This window comes from Rhinolophus sinicus, chromosome 14 (genome assembly GCF_057876585.1).
Source record: "Rhinolophus sinicus isolate RSI-liver-muscle chromosome 14, RSI-T2T, whole genome shotgun sequence".
Classification (NCBI taxonomy): domain Eukaryota; kingdom Metazoa; phylum Chordata; class Mammalia; order Chiroptera; family Rhinolophidae; genus Rhinolophus; species Rhinolophus sinicus.
In genome coordinates this window covers 29,981,775-30,004,875 of record NC_142514.1, presented here as the reverse complement: position 1 = coordinate 30,004,875, position 23,101 = coordinate 29,981,775, and the positions used below count along the sequence as shown (strand labels likewise).

Below are 23,101 nucleotides of genomic sequence, written 5' to 3'. Positions count from 1 at the left end.
GGGGCTCCAGTTCACGCACAGGACTACGCTGAGGGGCGGAGTCCACGGAAGCCTCCGGTACATGCACCGCCCAATTTAGGAGGCGGGGCTTCACTCGGATGGGGGGGCGGGGGGCGGGGAGGGGCGGGGCTTCCCGGGGGTGGGACTCCGGTCTAGGTGGCGGGTGGCGAACGACCCGGTTAGGTGTGAGGCGGCGATGGCGGCAAGCGCTTTGAGTCTCCTGAGCACATTGCTGACTGTAGTCACCACTGCTTCCCGGGCCCAGGTCGAGTCCGAGGCAGGGTGGGACATGTCGGCGCCGGATCTGCTCTTCGCCGAGGGGACTGCGGCCTACGCACGCGGGGACTGGCCGGGGGTGGTACTGAGCATGGAACGGGCGCTGCGCTCGCGGGCCGCCCTGCGCGCCCTCCGTCTGCGCTGCCGCAGCCGGTGTGCCGCCGACGTCCCGTGGGAGTTGGACCTCAACTCGCCCCCGAGCCTGACGCAGGCCTCGGGCGCGGCCGCCCTGCAAGACCTGCGTTTCTTCGGGGGGCTGCTGCGCCGCGCCGCCTGCCTGCGCCGCTGCCTGGGGCCGCCGGCCGCCCACTCACTCAGCGAGGAGCTGGAGTTGGAGTTCCACAAGCGGAGCCCCTACAACTACCTGCAGGTCGCCTACTTCAAGGTGCAGACCTGCCTGGGCCTGAGCGGCCGGGTTCCTTCTGGGAGTGGTTGCAGGCGATGCGGGGGAACTTGGGGGACCAGGGATGTATCCGCGGAGACGGAAGGTGGTCTCCTGACCTCGGACCCAGGGAGAGCAAGGGCCCTGCCGGGAGACCTACCTCGCCCAGTTCGCCCATTCACTGGTAACCCCAAAGGTCCAGCCTGGGATTAAGGCACCCACCAAGCAAAACTTGGGTTTGTGTGTTTTCCCCGGGAGGCCTCCTAGAGGGAACTAAAGCGGCACCTTGGGTCTCTCATCCTGATTTCATTGTAAATGTCTGAGTGAGAAGGTAGGACCTTTCTACAGTATCTTCCTTCCGGTTCGATTTTCAGTGATGCTTTTCCTGCCGCGCGAGTGCTGCAGCTTTCTTTGAAGACGCGAGGTTGCCACGTCGCCAGTAGGGGCTGTCTGGCCCTTCCCTGTACGGGACCCTCTGGCTGGTCTGTTAGGTTTCCAAAGAAAATGAGTAATTTAGGAATTCCAAAGTGCCTTCAGTCCAAGTGTATACATGGATTTGGAGCACTCTTGGCCTGTTTGATGATGATGATGATGATAGCCAGCACGTAACTTTCAGGCACTGTTTTAAGTACTTCGCTTTTATTAACTCACTTACTCAGATCCCAGCAATATTCTGTACGGTGGGTGCTATTATTGGCCTCATTTTATTGGGTGAACAAAGAAGGAGGAGCTGTGTAGCATATCTATTATATCCATAGTTTAACAGACGTTCAACTCGACCTAAAAAGAAACTTAGAAAATTGAGGGGACCTCAGATTTCCACCTCTCCACAAGCATTTTGCATGCACAGTTTTGCTCCATTCCTCCTAGTTACTCAGAATAGTACTGGGCTTGAAACCCAAATAACTGGGCTGTGTTTTTGGTCATGTCACTTACCAGCACCTTTAAAAATTCTTTGATAAATGTGTATTGCATACCTACTACATTCCAGTTCTTGTCCAGGTAATTAAAGTGCTTGACTTTATGTTTCACTGTTTGTCTTGCTTTGCTATTAAGAATCACTACAGGGAGGACTACTAAAAGGGTACGTACATAGGGCTATGGGAGCACACAGGAGGGAGAATGTAGCTTTGTCTCGGAGAAATTAGACTTGAAGAAAGAGGTGACATTTGAAGCTGATTCTAGATATTGCTAGAGGAGAGCAAGGATGGCCATTCCAGATTGAGTGAGGCCAGAGTGGGAAGTGAATTCTGCAGGCTTCAGGGAGCCATCATCAGAATTGGGTTTTAGAATGCTAATTCTGGAAGCCATGTGGAATATGCCTTGGAAGAAGGAGAAAGTGGCGGCAGGGAGAATCATTAGGAGATGAGTGTGGTTGTTCACGTGAAAGAAGGAAAGTAGGTGCCTCAGTGCTTAGGGAGTAAGAAGGATTGGGAGTAGAGAGAGGAGTGAGGAGATGGGGGAAAACAGAAAGTTAAGAGCAATGCTGGAAGATAGGAGAGGGAATACATCCATAAAAGGGATAGGCTTGAAAAAATTCCTAATCTTACAGTTAAGGAAACTGAGGTACAGAGATGGGGATTATTGACCGTGGGTCACTTAGCTATTTTAGGGTCACAGCCAGGCAGTCTCCATGTTTAGTGTGCATTTACTAGTACCAATGATCAGAAAAGAAAAAAAATAGCATATTAATATGCTAAGATTTACATTTACTGAGCGAACATTTATTGAGCATTTCATTTGTGCTCGGCACCATACGTTAGAAGCTGCGTATATATTATCGCCTTTAACTTTCCCAACAATGCTATGAGACTGTGAGTGCTATCTCCAAGTGACAGATGGGGGAACTGAGTTTAGAAACTCAACTCTAACTTGTCAAAAGCCCCAGCAAGTGAGTAATTAAACCTAGATTTGTCACTGGTCTGCCTGACACCAAAGCTCATGTAGTTAATCGTTAGATCATCAGTAATTTATTTTAGATTCTGCATATGATCCTGTGTAACTTTGATATGCTGGAGTCCATTGCTATGGGCAGTATTGTGGCCTGTAGCACAATTTCCCCCTCAGTTCTGTATAGCCACTTGTTTTAACCTCATGAGCCCTGGACTTTGAGTCAGAAGATGCTGTGTCTGGATTTTATAAAGAATCTAAGGATTTTTCAGCCACCCACCTTTTCCTTGAAAGTGTTGAAAATACTTAACTTGATGCAAGAAAAAGGAAAAAAATTCTAGGCACATTCTTAGGCAAAGTCTACTTGTTAACTGCTCTTTCTCCCTTACTCCTAAATCCTCAAAGTCTTAGACTTCCTTCAGCTCAGTCGGTACATCTGAATGTTGAGAATACATTCTTTGGGCACTTAGTTTTCCAGTGTTCCCCCTACAATACAACCTTTGTTTTAAAACAGAATGTTCACACTGTTGAAGCGTTACCTCCTGCAATTCAGGGAACCCCTAAGCCTGATTTGGGAAATAGCTGAAAATCTGCCCAGGGCCCTGTGCTCCTAATCTCTGCTATGTAGTTCCTGCCATAGGTGTGTTTTCTGAGCCAGGCAGGGGCTGGGGCACACTGAGTGGAAGGTTCAGGAAGACTGAGATTTCCTGTTTACTGTGGACTGCACACTTGGACACAAACCTTAGGGTTTGCATGTGAGAATTATATTGCCTGTGCTTCATTCTTAGATAAACAAGTTGGAGAAAGCTGTCGCAGCAGCGCACACCTTCTTCGTGGGCAATCCTGAGCACATGGAGATGCGTCAGAACCTAGATTATTACCAGACCATGTCTGGGGTGAAGGAGACGGACTTCAAGGATCTTGAGGCCAAACCCCATATGGTGAAGAAACTTTTTCCCTCTCTCTCTTTTTATTCAACTGACATTGACTGGGGTTGTTTTTGGATTACAGAAGTAATATACGTTCATTATACACGATTAGAAAAAGGCAGATACATATAAAACAGAAAGTAATCATCTATAATACTGCCACCTTGAGAAAACTGGTAGTTGATATTTTGACCTATTTTTTTAAGTCTTTCGTAAGTAATTTTTTAACCTCATTTGGTGTCATATTGCATATGTATTTTTCATTGTCCTTTTTGAATTTACATTACATCATGAGCCTTTTCTCATGTCTTTAGATTTTCTTTCAAAACACAATTTTTAAAGGATGCATGACAGTCCATCTCATGCATAGATCGTATTTATTTACAAGTCACATTTTTTGGGGTCATGTAGGTTTGGCTTTTCACTATAAGTGGTACAGTATTCCTCAATGTTCTTATTCTACTTGTTTAGCAGGAAAAGTATGGATTCCATAAGAGAGATTGTCTGTGATGATGTAGCATTTTTATAAAGTGTTTATATTCTCGTAAGTTTTAATAGTTTAGAAATAGAGGTATTGGAAAAAATAGCAGAATGACTTTTAAAATAAATCGTGTACACCTAATATATTATACAGCCATACACAGTTTTCGGGTTATTTTTAAGTGATTCTGTGATCAATGAAAATAGTTATTGTCCATAGACTGGGAGCTGTGTCCCACAGAGAGCGAAATTAAAGTCTATAATGTGTTGCATGCAGCAGCTCAAATCATCCCTCATTGCTGGAAAGATTGCTTTCATCACCACAGACCACATTCTAACATTTAAGAGTTACATTTTTTATTAAACTTTTATTTTAAAAACTTTTAACCCTACAGAAAAGTGCAAGCAAATTACATGTATCTTTCATCTAGATTTAGTTAAATGATTTTAGATTTCAAAAGGAACAAGTAAAGACCACTTACGCAAGGCCTTTATTATGCAGCAGCCACCCTTTCCACCCATAGCCCAAGGTGAGCAGGAAATGAGATCCCTCGTGAAGGTGGACAGGAACAAGGAGAGGGGCTTGTCCGTGGCCTGCGTTTGAGTACTCCCTCCTCCCAGTAGGATGAGTTCCGACTGGGAGTCCGACTCTACTCAGAGGAGCAGCCGCAGGAAGCCGTGCCCCACCTAGAGGCGGCGCTGCAGGAGTACTTCCTGGCGGACGAGGAGTGCCGGGTGCTCTGCGAGGGACCCTATGACTATGATGGCTACAACTACCTGGAGTACAACGCTGACCTCTTCCAGTCCATCACAGGTGCGTGGCTCAGCCTGGCCCCGGGTCAGGCCTGCCTGCGCTCCAAGAGCAACGTGATAATATTGTAATACGTACACACAGCATCTTCAGGCTCATTTCTAAATTTCCTAAGTCTGGGAATCCGACTAAAGATTGCTTCCACTTCAATTTGTTCATCTTAACCAAAACTCGAGTCCTGAAGATTGAATTAGGTTATTCCCCCTCTTTGATTGCTTTCAGATCATTACATCCAAGTCCTCAGCTGTAAGCAGAACTGTGTCACCGAGCTGGCTTCCCACCCAAGTCGAGAGAAACCCTTTGAAGACTTCCTGCCATCGCATTATAATTATCTGCAGTTTGCCTACTATAACAGTAAGGCCGACTTTCCTCTTTCTCTGCTGCTTTTATGTACGAAGCCAAAAGCGAGGTAGGCAGGGATTACGGCCAATGTGCTTCTTGAACACGTTTGCCTTCTCTCTGGCTCTGGAAGATACTGTGCCACGTGATCCCTGGGTGTTTTGTCACAAGCCACTGGACAAGGTAGCCGATACCAGCAGCCCAAAAGCTGGGAGAGGGAGGCTGTAGGACCTCTCTCTCTTGTTCCTTCTATGACATTTATATTCTAATTTTGCATCTGAATTAAGTCACAGCAAAGGCTGTGACCATTGAAACCAGCTCTCAGGGCACTTCCCAGCCCTTCTCCCTTGTATAGCACTGATGTTCTCAGGAGGGCCTGTCAATATCCAGAAAAACAAGTCAGCAGGACTTCACTGAGTTCCTGCTGTGTGTTAAGCATTACAGCATATTCAAGAGTACAGGATGTTTATAGTTGAGTTGAGACTAACACATATCAATAAAGAGACAATCTGCTATTGTAGTCTACCCCCCTTCTGAAAATCCATAGGGAAAAGAAGGTAGGAAAATGGAAATATTCCTGAAGTTGGTCTAATATTGAATCCAGTGTTTGAGTTACTTGAGAATTTTTGAATATGTGGGCTTGCAGAGGGTTCTACTTTGTTTCAATATTAGGCAGCCCTGAGGATGTTGAGCACCTTAAAATCAATCCTATATTCTATATTTATATAACTCTTGTTACTCTTATTCTTCTATAACGTCTCCTCCCCCCCATCAGGCAGTTTTGTTTTGCAACTAGGCTACCTTGTTATGTCACCATTGCTTTGAGTTGTAGTGAGACTGACCACTAGTGGTTCCTGGTACCCAGGATTAGACCCTTTCTTGTCAGCCTCTTTTTTTTTTTCACTTTGCAGTTGGGAATTATACACAGGCTATTGAATGTGCCAAGACCTATCTCCTCTTCTTTCCCAATGATGAGGTGATGAACCAGAATCTGGCCTACTATACCGCCATGCTTGGAGAAGAACAAGCCAGATCCATTGGGCCGCGTGAGGTGAGAGACTTGCATTAGTTATGGCAGCTGCTAGCTGAACCCAGACCAGAGGGCAGAGAGTGGGGTAGAGAAGGGTTAGCTGGCATTGCTTGGGTGTGGTAGGGACACAATACCTGGGCATGTGGGAGTGCACTGAGTGCTTGTCGCTGGGAGAACAAGGAAACACAGGAAGCAAGGAGCCTTATTAACATAATTAATTAGCACGATTAATTAGCAGGATCTGGGCCCAGAAGTCTGTTGTTTGAGTCTTCAGAAGCAGAACTGCAAAGCAGCACATTCTTTCCCCTTTTTGGCACCCCCTACTTTGAGACTTGGTACCATTTGGCCAAGATTTATCATTTTTAACATAATGCTCATTTTGTTGTTGTTGTTGTTTTTTCTCTCTCACTTTCTGTCTTCATTTTCTTTCCTACCCTCTCTTCTTTCTGCCATAGTCTCATCTCTCCCTCTTTCAGCATTATTCCCATCCCACTCCAATACAAGTAGAAAAATCTATATAACACAATGACCAAAATGAAATGCACTGAAATGTTAGCAATGGTCTTTCTGGGTGATGGAATTATGATGATTTTTGTATTTTGCTCATTTCTATTTTCTAAATTCCCTACAGTGAATGAGTATTATTTTTGTATTAAAAACATAAAAAATTATCTCTTTTAACTTAATGAAGTTTGAGACTATGAACCTCGATATTTGTACATATGCCTTGCACAGACTCCAGAGCCTCTTCTTGAGCCCAGAGCAATGAGGTGGATTTGAAGTCACTAGTCTGGGCTCAAGTCATGGTTCCCCCACGTACTAGCTGTGTGATCTTCGTCATTGTCCCTCTGCATCTCAGTTCCTCCTTCTGTAAAATGAAATGATGGTTCTTATTCTGTCTTCAACACAGGATAAGTGTGAGGGTCAAATGAGGTAGTGAGCCAACAGGCGCGGTGTCATGCAGGGTGTCATGCGGGGGTCTCAGCTCCCGCTCCCCGCATAAGAACGCAGGATATGGTGAGGCCAAAAAGGAACACCCACGGAGCCATAGGTAGGGGAATCATACCACTATAGTCTCGCTGGCGGCTGGGTTGGAGACACGGGAAGCAGGAGCCACATGATCCGCAACCTGCCGTCCACTTCTCTGTCAACCAGCCTCACTTGCTAACTGCAATCCACCCTGCTAACTGCAATCTGCTCTTGCCAGCCACCATCTTCTTGCTAGCCCCCATTTTTCTGTTAGCGTAGCCACGGCAGGTGTATTAGTGGCCAGTGGCTCTCTGGTTACAGCTGACAGCCAACTAGCCACAGCTCATGGCCATCCAATCACAGTTGATGGCCATTTACTACCTGAGCCAGCACTTTTCCACGTGAGGGCGAGAGCCTAGAAACTGCACTCCTGGCTCTGTCCTCACACGCAGTACCATGTATACAAAGTGTTGTGTAGTTGGGTAGCATCACGGGGGTCTTGCTGATAGAACACATGTGGCAGGTGGCCAGTTCCCTCACCTCTAACCTCAGCCACCTCCTGGAACAGAGGGTGACCCTCAATCGCCTGTGTCCTGCTGGCCTCTCTCAAATGCCATCTATGTTCTGTGTAAAAATGGCTGTAAACTTTGGAGCAGTTTTTCTTCTTGTCAAAGAAAAAATGGTGAATAGCTACAATTACTCTAGAGGCCACTCAGGTGTTAATGCAACAAATATATTGGAGAAATGTAGGGGGTGAGAAACAGGCACACTCATGCACTGTTCATTTAACCAGTAATGGGACTGCTGGCGATTTGCCTCACAGTACTGGCATGCAAAGGTTAGTGCACAGGTGTGCATCGGAACATTGCCGGGGACAGCAAAAAACTGGCAACAAGGTAAACGCCATCAATTTGGAGACGGAGTAAATAAATTTTGCTACATTCATTCAGTGACATAAAAGACTATTATATTGCATGAATAGATTACTATGCACCGAAATGAAATTGTCTCCATGATACAATTTTAGGCAAAGAAAAAAAAAGATACAGAATTATAATTATATTAATTCCTATTTATGTTTTTTTGAACTACATACATAAAAGTGTATACATATATAAAGTGTAAACTTTCTGGACAGATTGATAAGAAACTGTTAATCGGGATTACCACTGAGAAATGAGGTCTCGGGTGGGGTGGGAGACTGAACGTTTCTGTTTATGGCTGTTAATACTCTGGGAATTTCAGCTATATATGTATTACTTCTACATCTTTTTGAATGCCATTTAAAACATACCTTATGGCACTGGTGATACAGAAAAATATAGAATCCAAAATCTATAGAATACTATAGTGTATATATTATAATAGACATGTGTGCAAGCTAGACTGGAAGCATGGAAGAGAAGTAATAACTGGCGAGTCAGGGTAAGCCACACAAGAGGAAGTAGTGTTGACAGTTCTTTGTAAAAGTTTTCAGAAGGTGAATGAGGCAGGGAAGGGCCTTTTAGACAGAGAACAGCATGTGCAGACAACCTGGACAATTGTACCATGTGAATGGAAGATGATACTAGGGAGTTACAGGCAGTGAGGCCTGGGGGTGTCAGATTTTGAAGGGTCTTGAGTGCCCCTCCAGGACCTTGGGCTCTAGTGCTTGAGGTAGACAATGGGAAGCCCTCGGTGGGTTTGAAGCCTTAGCCTGATAAGATGTGATGGTGATTGACTCCAAATGGGAAGGTGCTGGAAGCAGGACACCAGATGGAGGCTATTGAGGTGGGACAGAGGCGAGCTGCCACGGCCGAGTGAGGCAGTGGCTAGAAGAGAGGAACTGATTAGGTGGAGGTAGGAGGTGGAATTGGCAGAATGTGGGGGATGTTTTCACTCCTCCTTCCTCTTCGTATCTAATTAGGCACCAAATTCCCAGCTTGGGAGACGCATGCATGGTGCTGTCCACCTGGCTCGGGAATGCACAGGTCTGCTTTCCTCGCAGATCTTCTGGCTTGCCTGAACTGCAGCCCAGGGTGGCTCATTTTTCCTCTGCTCACTGGGAGAAGTAGGTAGATGATGTGGCAGTAAGTGACTTCCATCCGGTTGTTGAGCCACTTATTATTGAAAATAACTACCCATCAAATGTGTGTGGTATCTTACAGCTTACAAAATTCTTTCATCGCTTTTATTTCATTTAATTCTCATAACAACTCGGTGAGGTCGGGGTCACCAACCTACGCTGAAGGAAAAAAACAAGGTTCTTCCTTAGCTCTGGAATCCTGGGATCTCTAGTCAAAAGAATCCTCTGGCCATCTCCCCCATGGAGACGGGTTATCTTGCAGTTGTCCTCTTTGGCCACTAGATGGGACCATCTGGTTTGGAGATGGCACCTCTAGTCTCTGTCATGCTGGGTTAATACTTTCCCCCCCCCCCCTTTATGGTCACGTTAGTGAGTCTGGGGCAGAGAGGAAAATAAGCCCATATGGTCAATCTACCATTTTTAACTAGAACTCCCCTTCTTGAAAGAAAGTAACTAACATTTGTTGAGCCCTGTCCCAGGCCAAGCTCTGTCCTGGGTGCTTTACACCTGTCATCTCATTGAATCATCACAGCCACCCTGTCAGGTGTGTGCTGTTCTTCTCATTTTAGAGATGAAGACATTTCGGCTCCAAGAGATGAGTTAACTCGCACTGTGACGATGGCTGGTAGTGGTGACTGGAATTGGTTTCCCTGCTTTATACCAGTGCTGGCACAGTTCCTGACACTTAGCTGATATTCAATAAATTGGTGTTGAATGAATAAATGCGGAAGCAGGACTTGCTCCCTAGCAGCCTCCCGCTTACAGAGCTGTTGGGAGCGTTAACTGAGATAACATCCCTAGGTTGCTGTCTAGCACTTGGTGAAGAAAACCAATCATTTAAACTCCACAGGAGAAAATTCCCATCTTCCTCTTGGGTAAATATAATAGATGGTATAAGACTCATTGATGCTGTTAACATTTTCCTTACTGCCCTCATTTTTTATTTCATCTGATGGTGTCTTGTTTTTCTTTTCCTTTCTTCTGCTGCTTGGAGACTAGCAGGGCACCTAGGGAAAGATGGGACGCCAGAAGGTAGTTTCCGTGCCCTGGGTAAGCCCTACCTGTGAGCACATCTGGGAAGGCCAGATGCCAGACCCAGCTGCTGTTGCTACAGCTGCCCAACTTCAGGGGATGACACGGCCTGTTCCAAGTCTGAGAAAAGGCAGTGACATAACAAAATGCACATGGGCTTTAGAATTGGAAAGAACTAGGTTTGAATGCAGGTCCCTGCTCTACCATTTCCTATAGTGTCACCTGAAACAAGTCACATATCCTCTCTGCACCTCGGTGTCTGTCTGTAGAATGAGGATAACAGCACCGACCTCAAAGATGGCTGTAAAGATGCAGTAAATAAAACACCTAGGTTTCCTTCCTGAGGATTAAAATCCTGCAGAAGTCAAGAAGGAACTCTCCTTTGAGAAACATTTCTGTATCTTCTGAGAATCATCAGATTCTCCATCTCAGAGATTAATGGGGGTGGTGGAAGGGGGCTTTTTCCCTTCAAGGGAAGTGGTTTATGCCATCCTCAGAGGTACTGCTTGAGCCAAGCAAGAGGAACCCTTGAACGTAGAAGTCCCACTTTTGTCCCAGATGGGGAGTAACACGCTAGTGGTGGGAGAGGAGCCTCAGGTCACACTGGGAGCAACATGTCGCATGCCAGGGGGCACCCCCAGGAGTTACAGAGCTGATTTCCAGGGCATTTCTTCTACTGTTTCCTCAGAGCGCCCAGGAGTACCGACAGCGAAGCCTGCTGGAGAAAGAACTGCTTTTCTTCGCTTACGATGTTTTTGGAATTCCGTTTGTTGATCCGGTGAGCCAGGGTACAGAGCTAGGGGTCAGGGAGGAGCATGAGGGCGCGGGGGATCGGGGTGAGTGGTGTGGCATGTAATTCTAGGGAGAAAACTGTTAGGGGGTTGAGCCAAGCATGGGATCTGTGAAATCTGTGGATGAGAGACAGAGAACGACAAAAGGGAATTCTGCACAGCTACCGTGTTTCCCCGAAAATAAGACCTAGCTCGACAATCAGCTCTAAAGTGTCTTTGGGAGCAAAAATTAATGTAAGACCTGGTCTTATTTCTCTATAAGACCCGGTATAATATAATATAATAATATAAGAGCAGGTCTTATATTAATTTTTGCTCCCAAAGACGCATTAGAGCTGATGGTCCAGCTAGGTCTCATTTTCGGGGAAGCAGGGTAGCTAGCAATGACTGCGGTTCAGAGACCTCTCACTTTATCTGCTGAGATGAGGCAGCAGATGGATTCTCCTGTAAGCCCTATTTTATGCATCGAGACCTGGAACGTTAAGTCGGTCACCCTACACTGTTAATTTTTTCCTCACCTGCTTTTAGGATTCGTGGACTCCAGAAGAGGTGATTCCCAAGAGATTGCAAGAGAAACAGAAGTGAGGCCCTTGAAGAAACTGCATGCTTGGATCGGTCTGATGAAGCACTTGAGGCTTCCTGAGCCCAGGCAGATGTGAACTCCTGGCACGGGGTGGGCAGGTCCAGTCTGGAAGTTGGGGTGGGAGCCAGGGCCAGCCCCAGAATCCAGGCCTCAGAGTGGCTGTGCTCACAGGTCAGAACGGGAAACAGCCGTCCGCATCTCCCAGGAGATTGGAAACCTCATGAAAGAGATTGAGACCCTTGTGGAAGAGAAGACCAAGGAGTCGCTGGATGTGAGCAGGCTGACCCGGGAAGGTGAGGGGACCGAGCTTGGAGCCATCCATGGCTGTCGTGGAGGCAGCAGCGCAGGTCAGCCCCACGCTAGCTGGGTGGCGCCAGGTTCACTGTGGGCCAGCCTCCGGATCTGAGCCAGCGTGGGTCAGGGCTTACCCTGCCTCGGTGTTCTTCCTAACTCGCCAAAAGGACGTCCCCCGGAAAGAGCACTGGGAATTGGCATTTGGTAGGAAATAGACTCCTGTATCGCAGTCACATGGGTTTAGTTCACTTCAGTGAGTATTTGGAGGACAACTCATTCTGTTTTCCTACTTCCAAACTGTTTTCTCCCAACTTCCATCATTCGTCCTGTTACTGAGCCTCAGAGTCTTCAGGGCCCCTTTGGTCCTCTCCCCTCCTTGCCCGTCCCCTCCAGTGCTCAGGGAGACCTACTGATTATAACTCTGCTCTGTTTCTGCTCTCTCTCCCCAGCCCTTTTCTTTTCCCATTGCCTCAGACCTGTTTTGGGCCCAGCAGCTCCTGTATGCCCTGCATCTTTCCTGTTCCTGTCTGTCCCTGCCCCTTCCCACGTGGGGGACAGACCAGCCTTCCAAACACGGGGACTCTAACATCCTCCCCGCCCGCCTCAGATGTCCTGCTCCTTCCTGGCTTGCACCTTCTCTTCAGCCACACTGGGCTCCTCCTGTTCTTGGAGCCTCTCTCTGCCAGAAGTCTCTGTTCATGCCTATCCCTCCTCCTAATTCACTTCCTGTCATCTCTCCCTGTTTGCGTCTCATATACACCCTACAAAGCCTCCTTAATCTCCCGGCCATTTGCGATCCCCTCCCTCTTTCTGTTGAACTTCCAGGGCTCTTCCTTCCTACTTTCCCCAGGTCTGCCAGTTTGTGTAAGTGTTGGAATGGGTGCCATCTTTTGGTGTCAACCCCTCGTCTTGTCCAGCTCAGTGCCTGGCACATGCGGAGGCCTCAGTAAATAGAGGCAGTTGGATTGAGTCTCTAGTGTGTCCCCAGCACAGAGAGACATCATGAGAAAGAAGAGAGAAATGTTGGCCTTTGCTCTACAGTTGCTAAATTAGCAGTGATTAATTTAACAAGATTGGCATGTGAAAGAATTTGTCCAGACTTCCTTTGTTTTCAGGGACCTTTCACTCAATATTTCTCTTGATTCTCATAACGACCTGGGAGGTGGGCTGGGCAGATTGTAAGATCCTCGTTTTTGTTTTTGTTTTTATTGGGGAAGAGAAACAGGACTTTATTGGGGAACAGTGTGTACTTCTGGGCCTTTTCCAAGTCAAGTTGTTGTCCTTTCAATCTTAGTTGTGGAGGGCGCAGCTCAGCTCCAGGTCCAGTTGCCGTTGTTAGTTGCAGGGGGCGCAGCCCACCATCCCTTGTAGGAGTTGAGGATTCGAACCAGCAACCTTGTGGTTGAGAGCCCGCGCTCCAACCAACTGAGCCATCTGGTCACCCGGGAGCTCAGCGGCAGCTCATTGACTTCATTCTAGTTGCGGAGGGTGCAGCTCACTGGCCCATGTGGGAATCGAACCGGCAGCCCCATTGCCCAGAGCTCGCACTCTAACCAACTGAGCCACCGGTCTACCCCAAGATCCTCGTTTTAAATCGATGATGATGATGATGATGATGATGATGTGATGGTAGCTAAATATTTTAGCATTTACTGTGTGCCAAGTATTGTGCCAAGCTTTTAACTTGCCTTACTGTTCTTTACATCAAACAGGCATCACACTTACAAGGTAGATGCTGTTTTACAGATGAGAAAATTAAGGCTCGAGGAGGTTAAGTAACCTACCATCATCATACATGTAAGATCAGGACTCAAACCCAGTTCTTTCTGATTCTGGAGCTCATGTTTTAGGAATGTGTTTATAATGTTTCCTCAACAACGTGTGAAGGCCCAAGAGGCAGCAGCTGTTTGGGAGTAGAGCTAGGACTAGGACGTGGCTCTCTGACCTTTCAGCTCTAAGTTCTGTTCTCTGGACCACCCTACCTTTGGAAGTGACCAAACCAGAGATTTTTCTGGTGAACAGGAAACAACTAGAATTTCTCTTCCTTACAGAGAAGCGGTATCCAATGGTGAGTGTCTGGACAGAACGGCTCTTGGATTTAGCCCGGTCTTGTCATTGCTTTGCAGGTGGCCCCCTGCTCTATGAAGGCATCCATCTCACCATGAACTCCAAAGTCTTGAATGGCTCCCAGCGGGTGGTGATGGATGGTGTGATCTCTGATGATGAGTGTCGGGAGCTGCAGAGACTGACCAACGTAAGGGAAACCCAGTGACACCACCTTCTCCCTAAGGGCCCAGCCTCCCCCCACTCAGTGCCTCTTAGGCTGAGGGCCTCAGGTGGTCAACTGCCCTGACTAACTACACCTGTTTTTTGGGCCTTGTAGGCAGCAGCAACTTCAGGAGATGGCTACCGGGGCCACACCTCCCCACACACCCCTAATGAAAAGTTCTATGGCGTCACTGTCTTCAAAGCCCTCAAGGTAGAGTCAGTACTCAGCGTTGGAGAGTGTGGAGAAGGGGAGGGGAGGCCCAGGCTTTGGGAGGAGCTGGGGATGGTGCCAGGAAAGGTTAAAGATGTCTACCTGTCGACATTGCAACTGCCGTGGAAGGATGATAGATTAAGCTGAGAGAGGTTAACTTTGAATCCTGGCTATTAGACCAAGTGTAATACAATGAGGCAAGCAAGACACCACTGATATCCAAAGCTATGAGAGTACTTCCTGAAGAATGGCTGGCTCCAGGGGTCTGTATTTCTGCACAGCACGCACAAATTATTCACAAAGAGAAGTGTGAAGGAGCAGGGCAAGTATGATACAATAGGGGTGTGTGGGAAGCAGAGAGACTGTCCCTTTGGTGGGGGGATGAGGAGTGGGGCGTGGGGCCTCAGTGGTCCCTGTTGGCCTACAGAGGGGCATTCAGGGCAGCTGACCACTGGTCTCCTTGGCAGCTGGGACAGGAAGGGAAAGTTCCTCTGCAGAGCGCCCACCTGTACTACAACGTGACGGAGAAGGTGCGGCGCGTCATGGAGTCCTACTTCCGCCTGGACACCCCCCTCTACTTCTCCTACTCCCACCTGGTGTGCCGCACCGCAATCGAAGGTGGGCGTCCTTCAGCCCTGCAGCCCTCCTTGAGCACACACTGTATGGGCTCTGGCTAGATGCTGAGGACATGGAGAACAGGATATGGTCCCTTTCATCCTGGTTTGGAAACCAACATAAACAAATATGTGGCAACACAGTGTGATAAGTGCAGTGGAGGAAGTTATACTTAGTCTACCTGGGGAGTCAGGAGGGCTTCCTGGAGGAGGTGATGACAGTTGTGCAGGATGAATAGGGGTTGTAGAGTACTCAGGGTGATGGAAGGAAGTTCAAGCCAGAGAAAACAGCATGTGCAAAGGAGTGGAGGCATTGAGCAAGGAAGTTGGGGGAAATAAGAAAGTTGCCATTCTGCAGAGTAAGGTTAAATGGGGGAGCAATCAGATAAGGCTGGTGAGATCCTCAGAAGCCAAATTATGGAGAGCTGCAGTCAAGAGTTGTTTTAGGCCAGTGATTCTTAACGACGGTATTGGGCACACATGTGATTCTGTCCTGACACCTGGGCTGAGATGGCTTAGCCAGAGACCCCACATTCACTGGGCATTCCCACAGACCCAGGCACATTTGGAGCAGTACTCCCCATGCAACAGGAGAGTGGTGGTGTCTCCTAAGGTACCTCAGTGCTAACGTGTGTTACTTGGCCACAGAGGCACAGGCTGAGAGGAAGGACAGTAGCCACCCCGTCCACGTGGACAACTGCATCCTGAACGCCGAGACCCTCGTGTGCATCAAGGAGCCCCCAGCCTACACCTTCCGGGACTACAGGTGCCAGCTTGCCCTGCACGTTGTCCCCCAACACACACACACGTTTGGGACCAGCTGTTCCCAGAGTGCAATCCCTTATCCTCAGACGCCCTGAATAGGAAGTCAGACAATCGGAATCATTGCAGTGTAGTGATGACTAGAGCAGTGAAAGGTGCAGAAGGACCCGGGGGAGGGCGTGGCAGATTCTCTGGCATGAGAGGGGTCGGGTGGGAGGTTTGGGATACATTTGTGAGACTTCAGAGAAGGTTCTAGAATGCTTTCTTCCTGTGAAAGGTCGCCCTCCAGCTGCTGGTTGAGAGCACTTGGAGATGAAGGCACTGGAACTGTGGGTTGTCCGGGGAGCGGGAGGAGGCGGTCTGTTTCAAGATGTTCTCTGCCTTTCCCAGCGCCATTCTTTACCTAAATGGAGACTTCGATGGAGGAAACTTTTATTTCACTGAGCTAGATGCCAAGACCGTGACGGTGAGTGTGCTCTTGTCCCATCCCTGGCAGACAGAAACCCCCAAAGTGCAGGGAAAGGACAGCCACTCGGTCTTCCTAGTGGCCAGCGCTCCCCTCCCCAAACCAGGGGGACTTGGAGGTGTGTCCACTGCTCCTCTGACTGGTCACCTTTCCTCTTTAGCTTGGTCTTTGGGGAGCCAGGCTGAGGAACCACCCACAATTGAGAATCCTGATGACTCTGTGCCTCTTCTGAAGGCAGGTGACAGTCTGTCCTGTGTCCCCTTTTGTGCCCTTCAGGCAGAGGTGCAGCCCCAGTGTGGAAGGGCCGTGGGATTCTCCTCGGGCACTGAGAACCCGCACGGAGTGAAGGCCGTCACCAGAGGGCAACGCTGTGCCATTGCCCTGTGGTTCACTTTGGACGCTCGACACAGTGAACGGGTGAGAGGCTAGTGCTGCTGTGACCGGGAAGGGCGCTGTTGGCTGCTTCCGCCCCCACCCCCCCAGCCCCCTGCCCCGTCCCCTTGCCGATGGCTTCGACATAAGAGGAGCACTGGGCTCGGGAGTCCAGCAGCACTGTCGCTGTGGTTGCTTTGCCTCTTCCTGCCTGGCCCTTCTTCCTACTTGCAATGGGAGTCCTGATGGGGGTCCAAGATGGAAAATGACCTTGGCTCTTGGTTCCTCGTTGGGCACCACCTCAGCTGCCTTTGCCCAGAGAGGAAGACCTGCTGGGAAGGAGATGAGCTCAGAGGCCACCGAGGAAGAGCCTCCTGTTCTCCAGGAAGGCACCTGAGAGGTGGTGAGTACCTGGTCCAGACGCCTCTCTGAACAGCAGGGCTTTGTCCTTGCAGGACAGGGTGCAGGCGGACGACCTGGTGAAGATGCTCTTCAGCCTAGAAGAGATGGACCTCCCCCAGGAGCAGCCCCAGGAAGTGCAGCAGGGCCCCCCCAAACCTGTAGAGGAGTCTGTCTCCAGCCGTGAGTCGGGGCACAAGGATGAGCTGTGACAGCATCCAGCTCCCCACGGACGGGAGAGCAGACCCACCGTGAGGAACTGTCTCGCGCTCTGCACTGGCCCGCCGCTGGGGCTACGTCTGCTGCCCTGCCGAGGGGACCCTGCTCTCAGCCGTCTGCTCGGTGCTACTGCTCTTGGAGTGGACATGGCAGGACGGCCCTCTCCCCTCTGGACCTGGCTGAGGGCTCAGGACACAGGCCCACAGCCACCCCCGGGGCCTGCACAGGCAGCTGCGTGACAGCAATACAGTATTTAAGTGTCTGTGTAGACAATCAAAGAATAAATGATTCGTGTTTTTTTACTCGGTAGTTTGTTCAGAGACTAGAAACATGCCCACCTGCCCCAGAGGTCTCACCTGATAAAAACTGCTCTGGGCAGGACACAGTGGCGGGCACGGTGGCTCAGAAAGACGGCTTGGCCACTTCCCGTGCAGCATCAGGCCAGCACTTAACCTGAGGGACCTCAGGGTTGTCATGTGTATAACGGGATCACAGCCCTCGCGCGGACCCTGTGTGGGCAGTTGTATGGCCCAGATGCAATGTGGGACGTAACAGCACTTTATAAACTGGAGGAGTGGCAGGGATTATTATTAATCCCTCGCTGGCGGGGAGCAGCTGGTCAGCAGTGCTCTGGCGCACTGCCCCCGTGTCGGCTACGTGCGTCCTGCTCCGCAGTCTGGCGCAGTCCACATACTTCAGGGGCTCCGTGTGGGGGGCGACACACCTCTGGGAGACAGAAAAGGCACAACTGGAGATTCAGCTCCTCTGGCCATGAGCCCATCTCCCCTCCTGGGCTTGAGATGCGGTGGGGTAGTGAGTTTGGGAACCTGCACTCAATGCTCGTTTATTCAATCTACTAGTGTTTGTTTATTGAGCCCCAGCTAAGTGCCAGTGCCGGGACTATATAGCAAACAAAACTAGTCCCTGCCCTGGTAGAGCTTATGTTTTAGTAGGGGAGACAGGAAATAAATGTGTGTGTGTGTGTGTGTGTGTGTGTGACAGAGAGAGAGAGAGAGAGAGAGAGAGAGATCCTTTGAGGTGGAAAAGAAAGGAGAACAGCAGTAACCTCGTCAGCCACCATCCGCACTGGGGCTTTGACTCAGGGACAGCAGCCCTCGTAGGGTTTTGAGAACAGTTGGGGGGGGGGAGCAGAGATAGCATCCGAGTTACATTTTAAAGACCTCCATGAAGAGCGCGCATGAAGAACGGACTGTGGTGATGAGTGGGGACAAAGAGAGCGGTACTGCTGTGGTAACTCCGAGAGAGGAAGGTGGTGTGGACCAGGGCGTTGGCAGTGACAGGTCAGGTTCTGGATCTATTAAAGTAGAGCCAACAGGAGTTGCCGATGGATTGGATGGCAAGAGAAAAAAAAGCATCAAGAAGGATTCCAGCCTAAGGAGCTCCCTGGGTATCCAAGTGGAAATACCAAACAGAGAGTCAGATGTGTGAGTCTGATGTTCAGGGAGAGGTGGAGGTAGGATCGTGACTTCGGGAGTCGTCATTGACGTGTGGATGGTGTTCAAAGCCGGGAGTAGTCCGTGGAGACAGAGGAAGAGTCAGAAGACAGCCTGGATGGAGGTGACGGGCTAGAGGACACTGGGATCCAACAGAGGATGTTAGGACCTGCCCTGAGTCGGGCACCAGGAGGGAGGGTGTCCTGGAAGCCGATGGGACTGTCTTATGAAGGAGGAAGGAACTGAGAACCCACTTTTGGGTTTGGTGACATGGCGATCAGTGAGAACTTCAGCAAGAGATGTTTTGGTGCGGTGGTGTGGACGAAAGATGGGCTGGAGCGAGCTCAAGTGAGAAGGGGAGAACACGTGGTGCTGGTGGGTACAGACAGCTCTTTTCAGGAGTTTGGCTCTACGTGGGGGCAGAGAGAGGAGCTGAAGGGAGATGTAAAGTGCAGAGACGGTTGTTAAGCTGGAGCCAGCACCCCGTGTGAGCACGCTCATAGGAATGTTCCCGTAGGGACAGTCACTGTTCCTTTAGTCATGGATGACCCTGTGTCCTGTTTGGTGACTCCCTTGCCATATGGAGAGAGAAGCATGTTAGTGGGAAGAGCATGAGATTCACCCACGTGCTCATTGGGCAAGACGCCCACTTCCACCCGTTGGAGTTGTGTGACCTCCGAGTGTGTTGCCTCCCCAGGGACATGGGGTTGCAGTGCTGACCTCCCAGGATGCTCAAGAGGCTTCCTGAGGGATCCGGAGGGAATGCTCATAAAATGCCTGGCACGATGCTCAGCACATAGTAGTTACTCAGCATGACGGAAAACGATAGCCACCTGATTCTGGTCTTCCAGAAGTTTGCACATCAAGGCAAATGACCTTTACTATTTGAATGTATGCTAACCACATGGAGACAGCAGACCATCTCAGCTGAGCTCATGAAAGGCCAAATGTTTTCAACAGCAACAAGACCAGAATACGTGTATACAATTAGGGTGGGTGAGTCGGCCCGGAAGCAGGAGGTGAGTGCCCATCGGGGCTGAGATTCGGCTGATTGCTCAGTCTGTGTAACGCATGTGCAAAGCCCTGTCAGCCATGGGGAGTCTGCTTGAAATGAAGAGAGTGCCCATGGGGGCAATAGAGGGGTGCACACAGCTCAGCCAACGTGGGGCAGATGTGGACGAGGGCCATGTTCACAGCCAGACGGCATGTGTGCCACCGAGGTGCCCCGTCCTGGGTCAGGTGTGGGGCACAGACATGAGGCTGATAGCAGGGCCACAAGGCGCTTACAGTCCTGGGGAAGGGGAGCAACGCACCAAGCACTGTGAAGGGACATATGCGGGGATCCCAGGAAGGCAGGGTGGCTGGGGGGGCACATTGCTGGCTGAACTGAACTGCTGTCTAGCTGTGTGGCCTGAGGCAAGTCTTCTCCAGGCCGAGCTTGTGCTTCCGCAGGAAAGTCAGACTCGGTTGGGGAAGTAAGACCAGCACCACCTCCAATGTTCCAGGTGGTAGCTGCATAGAATGTGCTGGATGGCAACTGACTGAGTCAGACCCTCCTGACTGGCAGCAGGAAAGGACCCGGGAAAGGGCTCCATTAGGAGGGAGGCAGAAACGTAGTCCTCATGCCACCCAGTCAACGATCAACACGTATCTGCTCAGCGCCCGCTCTCTGCCAGGCACTGCCAGGCAGGAAGTGGCAGTGGGTCTTCAGCCACGGGCAGTCCACCCCCACCCAGGATGAGGGCACAAAGGGGAGACCCAGCCCGAGGGAGTCTTTGTGGAACAGAGCTTCCGTTAGCCACATTTCTTCAGGCATATTATGTTTTCCAAAAGCAGTTCTCACCCATTATTTGATCCCTGTAAACTCTGCCATGAACCACACAGGGCAAGTGGTATTAGACCTACTTTTTAATTGTGGGACTAGGCACAGAGAAGCTAAGGGGCTTGCCTAGTGTCACACAGCTTTCAGGGGCAGGGGTAAAGCTGGAACCCTAAGCTTCTTATAATCATATGTGGAAGCACTTTTTAAACTGTGAAGTGTGACACCCCGGGGCAGTTTCTAGTTAACTCTTAATGGAGGCTGGGAGGGGCCCTGAGCCTGCCTGCTCCCCACATGCCTGGGAGTCACTGGGCTGGGTGGGGGGAGCACCAGGGTGGTAGGAGCCGTGCCAGGTTAGGGAACTCTACTCCGGGATCAGGATCTGGATTCCAAAAGGCTTTGGAACGTTGGTGACAGAAGGCCATCAGGGTAGGAGAGGACATTTTGGTAGAACAGACTCAAAACCTCAAATAAGAAAGAGAGGGAAAAACAGAAGGGCTTCAGAGGGGCATGTGAGCAGCACCCTAGATCACAAATGGCCAGAGCCTTTGTTTGAGGGAGGTTCTGGGGGTGCCCAGGATGGAGGCACAGGCAGGCATCCTCTGAGGCCTCAGAGCCCCGAGACTTTGGTCTTGGGGAGAGGGGTTCACTTCCCCTCTTTAGCTCTCATTCCCTCATTTGTCAGTGGAGGTCGTTGTAGCCCCTGGTTTTAGGGGCCTGTGTGGCTCTGACACTCAGTTTCTGTGCGGCCTTGGTCCCAAGGCTCAGAGACGCCCCAGGTGTTCCCAGGGACCAGGATGGTCCCTACAGAGACAGCCCCTGAAGAAGGGCAGGAGAAGGGGTCAAGCCCAGCTCAGAGTCAGAGCAGGCCTGGCCTCTGGGGAATAACCTGTGCCAAGCGGCTGCCATGTGTGGGCACCCTGCCCTCCCTCAGACATTGATCAGCTCCATCGTCAATCATGACCCCATGAACCGGATGTCCTGTTTAGAGGGAAGGATGCAGGCTGCACTGCCCGCTCAGGCATCACCTCCAGAGCAAGCTCCAACTGCCCACCCCCAGTCCTCCTGAGAAGGGCAGGGTGGGGGGTGAACAAGGCAGGAGTCCACAGGTCTGATGGGAAGGCCTCCCCTGCTGCTTCCTACCTTGGGGTAAGTTACCCTGCTCAGCTTTGACTCCTTCTCAGTGAAGGGCTGCCTGGAGGATGAAATGATTAATGCATGAAAGGGTGCTCACTGGGCCCCTAGGAGTGTCTACTCGGCTCTGGCAATGTCTTCTGCTCCCCTTGATTGAACCGTCTCAGCATTGTCTATGGTGGAGGAGGAATCTGAACTCAGAACTGACTTCTCTACAGCTGTTTAGGTCCTGTTTGATTTGGAGACTTGCAGGCCTTCCCGGAAGCAGGCTGGCCTGCACACAGATCCACGGGGCTCTAGCCTTCCCAGCAGGGAGGGCTACAGGGGGGCCAGTGTTCAGAACTGCAGGCCAAACAGCACCCACCCCTGACCCCTCAGAGAGCAGGCTGCTCCCCCAGCTCCCACGGCCTGCAGCTTTAGGCCATACCAGGGGCCCACGCCTTGGGCGGGCACACAGGGCAGCCATTGTCTGTGCAGTGCCTGGCACCCTCTCGTTTTGCATAGCCACGTGAAGAATGCAAGGGTGCAGGATGGGGACGTGTCCCTGCAGAGGGGCGCTGGGGCTGTGGGGGAGGAAGTTGGCTGGGGTGTGGGTAGGGGGGGTCGGCAGCAGGACCCTGCCTTCCCCCAGTGCAGTCCAGGAAAAGCAGGTGGCCTCTGGAGATGAAGGGGGTGTCCTGGGGGCTGGTGGGAGTGAGAGCAGTGTTCTGACATTCCCCCTGCACCCACTGAACGTGAGGGGATTGCTAATGAGGTGGAGGAGAGTTAAACATTCCCCTGCTCCAGAGGGCTGAGTTGGGCTGGGAGAGAGAAGGGAGAAGTGGGCCCTGGGACGGGGAAGCCTGAACCCCAGGAATGTGCAGAGGCCAAGGTTCCCTCCCTCCAGGCTGTTCTGGAGCTGGGCCGGAGGCCCTGGGCCCCTCTGGGCCCAGCAGGAGCTGCTAAGCCAGCCAACAAGGGGATTAAGGGGCTGAACAGTCTGCCTTCCTCAGGCTGATGCCAGAAGGTGCTATCTCCTACCTCCCTGCCAGGCCCCTAGCTGACTGGCAGCTGGGTCTGGCCCAACTTTGACTGGGTCCCTTCTTCTGCCCCTTTCACATCTCAAAGAGACCCCATGGTGCATATTCCCTGATTTGGCCTCCTCTGTTTTTGATATGCATGGTCCCCAAGTACCCAGGACCCCCCTCTCCCCAGTACCCCTTCTCCAGCCCAGTCTCTCCATATCTGGCTTCAGAGCCCACTCCCAAAAGTTTACCTTGATGTCTTACCTGCTGCAAAGTGGAATTCCATTTCCTTTCTGTCCTACAGTCAGAGAGGACAAACAGTCCCCAGGGTCAGATCAGCTGCGCAAGAGCAAAGTTCGTCATCTCAGGGCTGGTGTTTCGGGTAGGCATTAGGAGAATTTTAGGGCACTGGCATCAAAGGGGTTTCCCAGCCGAAAGGCCCTGAGGAAAAGCAGGGTCCCTCCTCCTAGGCCCTCCCTTCTCTATCCCTGGTGGGGGCGGGGGCAGG

General features: G+C 50.5%; 1 protein-coding gene and 1 long non-coding RNA gene across 2 annotated transcripts; one reads left to right on the top strand and one right to left on the bottom strand.

Annotated features, from left to right (window-relative positions):
* Positions 1–133: 133 nt before the first annotated feature.
* On the top strand, positions 134–17,484 carry P3H1 (prolyl 3-hydroxylase 1). Its single transcript, XM_019751048.3, has 15 exons — positions 134–661; positions 3,337–3,489; positions 4,582–4,771; positions 4,991–5,122; positions 6,019–6,158; positions 10,892–10,981; positions 11,523–11,575; positions 11,749–11,870; positions 13,998–14,125; positions 14,255–14,350; positions 14,818–14,968; positions 15,613–15,730; positions 16,117–16,192; positions 16,469–16,609; positions 17,020–17,484. Exons 1-15 carry the CDS (start codon positions 197–199, stop codon positions 17,173–17,175), a joined length of 2,211 nt encoding a protein of 736 aa, XP_019606607.2. The 5' UTR covers positions 134–196; the 3' UTR covers positions 17,176–17,484.
* Positions 17,278–23,083, bottom strand: LOC109457871 (uncharacterized). The gene is made up of 3 exons (XR_002139113.3): positions 22,858–23,083; positions 17,539–17,908; positions 17,278–17,413 (listed from the first exon to the last, which is right to left on the bottom strand). It is a non-coding gene; the product is annotated as an uncharacterized LOC109457871 (long non-coding RNA).
* Positions 23,084–23,101: the final 18 nt, after the last annotated feature.

Coding starts and splice junctions, on each gene's coding strand:
- P3H1 (XM_019751048.3), top strand. CDS start 197: ATGGCGGCAAGCGCTTTGAGTCTCCTGAGCACATTGCTGACTGTAGTC. Junction 6,159..10,891: donor GATCCATTGGGCCGCGTGAG/GTGAGAGACTTG, acceptor CTGTTTCCTCAG/AGCGCCCAGGAGTACCGACA. Junction 16,193..16,468: donor TAGATGCCAAGACCGTGACG/GTGAGTGTGCTC, acceptor TGTGCCCTTCAG/GCAGAGGTGCAGCCCCAGTG.